Source organism: Plasmodium falciparum (genome assembly GCF_000002765.6).
Source record: "Plasmodium falciparum 3D7 genome assembly, chromosome: 3".
Taxonomy (NCBI): Eukaryota; Apicomplexa; class Aconoidasida; order Haemosporida; family Plasmodiidae; genus Plasmodium; species Plasmodium falciparum.
In genome coordinates, this window is record NC_000521.4 from 312501 (window position 1) to 322500 (window position 10000).

Sequence of the window (10000 nt, forward strand, 5' to 3'; positions counted from 1 at the left end):
AATAATTTATAAAAAAAAAAAAAAAAAAAAAAAAAATATATATATATATATATACATATATATATATATTTATATATATATTTTTTATTTTTGTTATAATAAGACTTATATAAAATAATATATTATACATTATATATCATATATATATTATATATATATATATTTACATGAATACAGATATAAAAAAAACATTTAAGCAGTAACAGTTTGATTTTGTGATAATAAAAAGTCTTTTTCTGCTGAGTCCTCTCCAAAATCAACAACAGCAACAGAACTAGCTCCAATAATTTTTCTTGCATTTCCTTCATTATCTAATTTAAATAAACCAGCCCAATGTCCTAAATCTTTACTATCATTTTGTACCATAAATAATGGGATGTTTTTTTCAGCACATAAGGTAGTAATTAATTTTTTATATGCTGGTTCTGAGCATACATCTGATAAAAAACATACTTTTGCTTCTTGAGATTCGATGGATTTTATAACTTCTCTAATTCCAATTTTTAGTCCGTCGTGTACGTGAGCATTTTTAATAACCTACAAAAATTAAAGGAGAAAATAAAATATATAAACATATATATGAATGTTTTTTTTTTTTTTTTCTCTTTTTTTTTCCGTTTCACATATAATATGGATTTATTTAGCATAACAATAAAAAAAAAACACATATATATATATATATATATATATATATATATATATATTTATTTATTTATTTATATTTATTTAATTATTTATTATTTTATTAAAAACGATCTTACCTTTTGAATTGCTGTAACATTATCAAAAACAGCCTTTTCCTCAACTACTACATTATTATCAGCACTTTCAACATCACTCATTTTGTTCGAAAAATTAAAATATTATATATAATTTGTAAATAATAATTAAATATATAAAAATTAAAATAAGAAAAGGAAAATTTTAAAGAATTTAATATATAAAGAAATCAACAAGTGGAAATATTTTTTTTTAGTAAAAAAAAAAAAAAAATTCACAATGTTTTTTTTATTATATATATATATAATATATTTTAATTAATAGAATATTTAAAAAAAAAAAAATTTTCTTTTGGAAAAAAATATACGAATAAATATTTTTAAAAATATCTTATATATATATAATATATATATTTCATTATATATAATAATATATATTAATATATATATATATATATATTTTTTTTTTTTGAAATATTTTATTATATATTATTGAATGTAATTTATATAATGTTATTTATAGTATATACATATATATATATATATATATATATTATATATATATATATATAATAATTTTATTAAGGGCTTTTAATAAAATTATAATAATTAGTATTATGAATAAATGTATAATGTTCTATAATAATAAAATTTATATATCCCCGATAAATATTATTTTAGGTACTATGGTAATATTATTATATACAATATTATATATAGTGGGAAAACTTATATACTTCAAAAAAAAAAAATAAAATAAATAAATAAAAAATTATAAATATATAAAAATTATGATTTTATGATAAAATAATAATATATATATATATAATATTATATATATATGCACATGTTAAATAATATATAATTTTATAGTACATAATAAAAGAACAGGTTTGTTTTTATAAATATTTAATATTATATTAATCTATACATATATTATATATATATATATATATATATATATTTTTGTGAATATAAAATTATTTATATATTTTTTTAAATATTTTTAAGAAATAAAAAATAATTAAAGAAAATAAAAATTGAATAATGAATAAAGCATCAAAAATGGGGATAATATATATATATATATATATTTATTTATTTATTTATTTATTTTAAAAAGTAGGTATAAAAAAAAAAAAACTTTATATGTTAAAAAACAGTTGTATATATATCATATGAATGAATATATGACAAAAAAAATTGTTTTATTGTAAGGTTGTTCATTTAATAAATATACTCTTATATAGAAAATGTGTTTCATCATATATATATGGAAATTATTATATAATAAATAAAAAGAATCATATCAATATTTTCCATACATATTAATAATATTAAAAATATGTATAATATTTATTTATGTGTTCCCTTAAATTATCTATTATATATAGGTTTATATAATTCTATTTTTCAAAAAAAAAAAAATTAAAAAATAAAAAAAATGCTATTCCCTTTATACACTTATAATTATACTTTAAGCATTTTATAAGTATTTTCAAATACTAATTTTAAATATAAATTTTTTTTTCAATTTATTTGGCATACTGTTTGAAATTTTTTTTAAAGAAAAAAAAAAAAAAAAAAAAAAAAAGAATTATTATATATTATTATACATAAAATAAAATAAATAAATGAACGATGAAACATAAAAGAAAAAATACAATAAATTAAAATATATCGATACATATATTTATATATATATATATATATATATATATATATATATTGATTAATTTATTTATATTGATTCATATTAGATCATTCTGTTAATTAATTCGTTAATGTGAGCTTCTCTGTTTCCCCAGTCTCCTGGTCTTGGTTCGTTGAATGCATGTCTCTTTGCTTTGAATCCTTTTCTGGGTGGTTTTAATTTAAATGCCCATAAGAAATTATTAACTTTTTTAAAAACAGGTCCACAAGTATATAATTGATATACCATATCTTCAATTCCATGTACATTATATTTTCCTAAATGTTTTGAAATATCAGCATTGTCTTGTATCTTTTTTCTTGCATATCTTCTTACTTTTCCAACTCTTACATATCCTCTCTTGTATAATAATTTTCTTACAGTCGATAAAGTGGGATATCCATAAGTAACATAAGGCTCAACAATTTTTAGCATTTCTTTTGTTGCCTTATTTACCTTTACAAATACACCATTGTGTACTTGTAATAATCTTAATAAACGGAAAACAGATCTAACCTTTGGAGGCAATTTGTTAACACCCTTTAATCTTATAACAAATACAACTTTCTTTTCAGCTTCTCTATAAAAACAGTTGTTTTTTCTTGCCTCTCTTTTTAATTCTATAATTTTTTTCCTTTCACTTTCATATTCTTCTTCATACCTTAATGTTCTTTGTCGTAAGTCATTTCTTTTCTTTTTATTTATCTAAACAAAATAAAATAAGGGGTAACAAAATTTTTACAGATACAATATATAAATATATACACATATATACATATATATAAATATATATATATAATTTAATATGATATAATATAATATAATATTAAAAAATAAAGATAAAAGAGCAAAATATTATTCATATAACAATTTAATATACACCTAATATGTGTACATTATTATAATTAATACTATTTTTTCTTCTTTCTTTCTTTTTTTTTCTTCCTTACTAATTTCAATGTTTTTATCTTTTTGGCAGCTGCTTGTTTTAATTCCTTATTTTTGTTAACCTTCTTAGCTCTCAAACTAGTCATACTTTTTCCTAATTCATTTTCGACTTGATTTTCATACCTATCCTATAATTACAAAAAAAAAAAAAAAAAAAAAGGGGGGGGAAAAGAAAAAAATATATATATATGTATATATATATATGTATTTATATACATATTGTTATATATATAAAAATATATGTTTAACATATAATATAAAATATAAGTTTATATATATTTATATATATTATAATTATATACAAAAATTCTTAAAAATAAAAATATATATAAAATATTCATTTATTTTATTTTCCGATTTTTATCCTTACTGCCATTGTTAATAAAAATATTGGAAAGTTTATAAAATTTTAATTCTTTTTATATATTAAATATTATTAATAAGTCATATAAGAACTTATAAAAAGTTATATTAAGAAGTAAAAAAAAAAAAAAAAATTAAAATTATAATCTTTTATTTTTTCTAAAAATCTACAAAAAATTTATTATCAATAAAAAAAGAAAATAAAATTTTTTAAAAAACGAGGAAATAAAAAAAAAAAAAAAAAAAATATTTATATATATATCATACATAATATTATATACATATAATATATTTATATTTATATATCTTAATAAAATTCATATATATTTATATATATTATAATATTATATATATATATATTATATTATTAAAATTATATATATTTATAAAATATTTTTAATTTATGTGTTTTTTTTTTGTTTTTTTTTTTTTTTTAATATATAATGATATAAATATATATAATAATTTTATTATATATAATTTATTTATATGTATATATATTTAGTTATATATAATAATAATATATATATTTACGTAATATTGTTTATTTACTTTTTCTTCCCACATCAAATTAAGCCTATTTAAAATGATGACAAGACCCTCAAAAAATATATATACAATATTATAAATATATATATATATATTTTGATATACGAAAATAATTTTAAAATAAAATTTTATTAAAAATTATTATTAATATTGTGAATTACATATTCATTTTTTTAATTTAAATTAAACGTATATTATTAAGAAATGTATATTATATATATATATATATTATAATATGTATAGTTATAATTTAATAGGTAATACTAATATATATTTTAGGGGTCATATGACGTAGGGGGAGATAATAATTATTTAAAAGCATAAAAAAATAATATATATAATTATATATATTATAAATAATATATTATTATTACCTTAAAAAAATATATTAATTATAATATATATAATTATATATATTATTTTTTATTATTCTTTTTTTAATTAAAATTATAATAAAAAACTATAAGATAATAATAATTTCTATTTTTAGAAATTAATATATAATTAAAATTTTTTCTTTTTTTTTTCTCAGTGTTATATAATAAAGTCGTTGCATTTATAATAATAATAATAATTATTATTATTTAGTAATTATTATAAATGTGATGGTGTTGTAAAATCAACTTTAAAGAAACGATTTTGTTAAGGCTTTAAGAAAATACGAAATAAAAAAAGAACAATAAAATAATAAAACGTGTTAAAGAGAGAACAATCTAAATAATATATCATATAAAATACTTTATATGATTAATTAATAATTAATGTGACATAATATATATATATATATATATATATATATATATTAATTTATTCATTTACATATTTATTTTTTTATATTTACATGTTGTTCTTATTTCCAAAAGTTTTCTTATTATCATATTTATATTGATATATTATATAAAAGATATATGTTCTTTTATATAACTTATATTATATATAAAAGCGTAACATAAATGATTATCGTATGTACCTTTTTTTTTTTATTTTTTCCTCCTTTTTTATTGTAATCTTCAATATTTATACGGATTTATATATTTATTAAAATTTTTTATAATCAGTAGGCTTAATTTTCCCTCCCTCCTTTCGACGCATAAATATATATTCAAAAAATATTATGTTTAAAAAAAATAATAATAAATCATTATATATATATATATATATATATATATATATATATAATATATTGTTCTTTAAAAAGATCGGGAGTAAATTTTTTTTTTTTTTTTTTTTCTCCATTTCTACAATAATAAATATATGAATACATATTATATAATAATAATGTTTTCAAATAATATATAGCTAAATTTCGAAATAATATTCAAATAGCTTATTTTTTTTTTTTTTTTTATTTTTACCTGTCTAAGTCAGGAAATTATAAATTAAAATTAATATAAAGTAATATATATATAAGCTTATTTTATTTTATCATTTGCACACGCACACACACATAAAAAGAAAAATAATAAAATAAAAATATAGGAACATTATAAAAATGTCGCTTTCCTCTTTAATGAAAAAAATAACACTTTAAATTAATACAATATAAATAAATAAAATACATTATATGTTTATATTTTTATATATTTATTATTAATTAATTCTTCGCTCTTTGTTTTCTTTTTTTTTTTTTTTTTTTTTTTTTTTTTTTGTATAATATAATTATTTTGGAAAATATATGAAGCATACACAATCTGCAACTACCCCGTGTCCATATATATATATATATATATATATATAACATCAATAAATCATTATATATATTAAGAAAAACATGTATATATATATATATATATATGTATATATTTTTTTTTAATTGTATATTCCTAAATAACCTTAAAAAAAAAAATATAATGGTGTTACTTTAAATATTTGTCTACAAAACTTATTAAAATATAGATATAGGTAAATATGAAAAAAAATTAAAAATTCTTTTATTCTTTTTTTTTTTTTTTTTTTCTCCTACTCCTCCTCTCTTATCTTCTTTTTCGTCTTTTTTTTTTTTTTTTCTTTTTTTTTTTTTTTTGGTATATAATGACTGAATATAAAGACTTACAAACAGCAGGAAAAATGGATTCGTCATATTTTGTAAGTCGAAAGGAATTAATTGAATGGGTGAATAGATATTTAAAGTTAAATATAACAAAAGTAGAACAATGTTCTAATGGAGCAATATATATACAATTATTAGATATTCTTTTCCCAAATAAATCAGTTTTGCATAAAGCAAAATGGAATGCCAAAATGGAATATGAATGTATAATAAATTATAAATTAATTCAAAGTGTTTTTAATAAACTTGGTATAAAGAAATATATGGATGTAGACAAATTAATAAAAGGAAAGTATCAAGATAATTTCGAATTCTTACAATGGTTTAAATCTTTTTTTGAACGTATTGTAGATTATAATAACGAGCAAGTAATTAATTATGACCCTATAGAAAGGAGAAAATTGTGTCTCTTAGGTGAGAGAGGAGATTATAAGCAACTAAATAATTATCTGCCCGAATGGGCCAAAACTGATATAAATATTTTAAAAGAAAAAAAAAATATATATAGTGATCCTAATATGGGAACAAATTTACATAAAACCAAAAACGTGGATCATAGGGAAAGTGTTAGTCAGGAGATTTCTACAGGATATGGGAAAGGCATATCAAGAGGTATGAACAATAGTATGGTAAATAATAATATAAATAATTTGAATAATAATGTGAATAATAGTACAAATGTTAATATAAATAATAGTGTGTCTAATAATGTAAATAATTATATGAATAGTAATATGTATAGTGGAAATACAACTTCTACTACAACATTGATTACTACAACTTCATCAAATAATAATAATAATAGTAATAACAAAATTGTAAAGAGTGAAAGAGGAACTATGCACATAAATTTAAATAATGACCATAATAATAATAATAATAATAATATAATTTATAGTAATAATAATACATCTTTATTATCCTCTTACAATGATATAAATATACATAAAAATAAAAATACATCTAGTCATCATCATCATCATAATAATAATAATAATAATAATAGTAATATAAACAAAAGATTGTCTCTTTCAAATAAAATTACTTCTCAAGGTTCTTTATCCTATTATCATAATAAAGCCAAAATGTTAGAAAGTCAAAAAGATTACAATTCTTTAATGGACCAAAATAAAAAATTAAAAACACAATTAGAAAACAAAAATCAAGAAATTATATTAATACAAAATAAATTAAAAGAAGAAGAAAACGAAAAAAAAATTCTTCACTTTCAAAAAAATTTCTATTATAATAAATTACGTTTTCTAGAATTGTTATGTAATCAAACTAATGATAGCTACATATTAATACATGACATACAACAAATCATATATGCTCGTGATAATACTTATTTTCATCAGACTGTTTCACTCAAGGATAAAAATAATACTGAAGATGATGAATCTATGGAACCTAACAATACTAATGAATTAGCTCTACAAAATTCTATACCTCATAATGAGTCCCTTACATATAACACTCAAGGTTCGATAGACTACGCCACCTACTGTTCATAAGAGTAGGAAATGGAAAAATAAAATAAATAAATAAATAAATAAATAAATATATATATATATATATATATATATATATATATATTTATGTCCATCAAAATAAATCTTTTAATAATTAATAGTATACTAATTTAAAACCATTCAATATATATATATATATATATATATATATATATATATATATAATTACGTTATTTTTTTTTATTTTTTATTTATTTTTTTATTTTTTATTATTTAATTTTTTTTTTTTTTTTTTCAATCCCCTTTTTTGGAATATTACATTTTAATAGGTGGAAAAAAAAAACCGTTTTGTTTTCCACACAAAAAATATTTATATATATTAACACATATAAATTTTAACCATATGTGAATTTATTTATATAGACTTATAATGACTACAACACCTCATAAAGCAGATACATTCAAATACTTTAAGAAATAAGAATATTATTATAATAAAGTTTTAAAAAAAAAAAATTACAAAAAAATAAGAAAAAGAATTAAAAGATCAAAATATTTATATGTACATATTAAAAATATAGATAATATTTAAATATCAAAAGGTATATATTTCAAAATAGATACCTATAAATAAATAAAATATATATATATATATATATATATATATATATATATATATATTTATTTATTTATTTATTTATGCACATTTTAATACGACACATTATATTACAACGTGTTAACCATATTCATTGTTATTATTTTTCTACTTTATTAAAATATGGATGTGGTAATTTAGTTTCAATAACTTCATCTATGATTCCATATTGTTTTGCTTCTAGTGCATTCATATAATAATCTCTATCAGAATCCTTTTCAATCGTTTCGACTGTCTGATTGGTAAATGATGATAGATAATGATATAGAAGTTTTTTAAGATAAAGGATTTCTTTTGTTTGTATTTCAATATCTTGTGGATGACCAAAAGCGTTACCAAGAGGTTGATGTATCATGATTCTACAATTAGGTAAAGACTTTCTTTTTCCTTTTTTTCCACTAGCTAAAATCACTGATGCCATAGATGCAACTAAACCAAATGATATTGTTTGTATATCTGATTTAATATAATTAAATATATCTAGAATGGCTAGTCCCTCATTTATGGAACCTCCTGGTGAATTAATATATATTTTAATATCATTATGATTTATATTATCTAAATATAATAATTGACTAATAAGTTCATCTGCTGTTTTTTTATTTATTTCATCTGTTAAATATATAATTCTTTTTTTAAAAAAAAATAATTTGACATCTTTTTTCATGTCTTTAATATCATCATTATTCGTGATAATCTGTTGTTGGACTTTTGAATATTTCCTTTTTTTATTTTTTTTTTTTTTAACATCATAATTAAGATAATTATTATAGTTACTATTGGTGTAATCAATATTATCATTAGTATTGGTATGTTGTATCATTCCTTGATCTTTATTATGCATATTTTTTATTTTTTTTTTATTTATGTTATCCTTTGATATACAGTCATTTTTTATTTGAAAATTTAAATCTTCTTTTTTTAAAATGGCTCTTTCATTATTTTGCTTTTCGATATCTAGGTTAATATTATTTGCGAATTCTGATGAGCTATTATGTACGTTTATTTTTCTTACCTTTTTATTATAGTTTGTATATCCTTGATCATATTGTAAATTATACGTTAATAGTTTCCCTATGTTTTCTTTAACAATTTCATTTTTTTTGGATAATGGTATGAATGTTAAAATATTCGAGTTCTTTATACTTTTTTTAGTTTGTATTTTCTTATTTTTTAATAAGATCAAAAATAGGAATAAGAATAAATATATCATTTCTAAAATTATGAGATTTGTGTGCAAACATTCAAAAAGTCAACACAAAAAAAAAAAAAAAAAAAAAAAAAAAAAAAATATATATATATATATAAATATATATATATATATATATATATATATATATATATATATATATATATGTTTTTTTGTATGATTACTATTACAATAGTTCTTAAAAAGGTAAACATACACTAATGATTTATCATTGTATATATAAAAGTTATAAACAAATAAATAAATAAATAAATAAATATATATATATATATATATATATATATATATATATATATAATATACACTAAAAAAAATAAAAAAAAATGGGATGATAAAAAAAA

General features: G+C 17.0%; 4 protein-coding genes across 4 annotated transcripts; 1 reads left to right on the plus strand and 3 right to left on the minus strand.

Moving 5' to 3' along the window:
- Window positions 1-192: 192 nt before the first annotated feature.
- PF3D7_0307100 (40S ribosomal protein S12, putative) lies at window positions 193-842 on the minus strand (the record flags this gene model as incomplete). Its single annotated transcript, XM_001351110.1, has 2 exons — window positions 193-537; window positions 762-842. The coding sequence occupies 2 exons, from the start codon at window positions 840-842 to the stop codon at window positions 193-195; spliced, it is 426 nt and encodes a 141-aa protein (XP_001351146.1).
- Window positions 843-2475: 1633 nt separating this feature from the next.
- Window positions 2476-3736, minus strand: PF3D7_0307200 (60S ribosomal protein L7, putative; the record flags this gene model as incomplete). The annotated part of the gene is made up of 3 exons (XM_001351111.1): window positions 2476-3117; window positions 3363-3488; window positions 3731-3736. 3 exons carry the CDS (start codon window positions 3734-3736, stop codon window positions 2476-2478), a joined length of 774 nt encoding a protein of 257 aa, XP_001351147.1.
- A 2567-nt stretch (window positions 3737-6303) lies between these two features.
- PF3D7_0307300 (microtubule-associated protein RP/EB family, putative) lies at window positions 6304-7836 on the plus strand (the record flags this gene model as incomplete). The annotated part of the gene is made up of 1 exon (XM_001351112.1): window positions 6304-7836. One exon carries the CDS (start codon window positions 6304-6306, stop codon window positions 7834-7836), a length of 1533 nt encoding a protein of 510 aa, XP_001351148.1.
- Window positions 7837-8549: 713 nt separating this feature from the next.
- PF3D7_0307400 (ATP-dependent Clp protease proteolytic subunit) lies at window positions 8550-9662 on the minus strand (the record flags this gene model as incomplete). Its single annotated transcript, XM_001351113.1, has 1 exon — window positions 8550-9662. One exon carries the CDS (start codon window positions 9660-9662, stop codon window positions 8550-8552), a length of 1113 nt encoding a protein of 370 aa, XP_001351149.1.
- Between the last annotated feature and the right edge of the window lie 338 nt (window positions 9663-10000).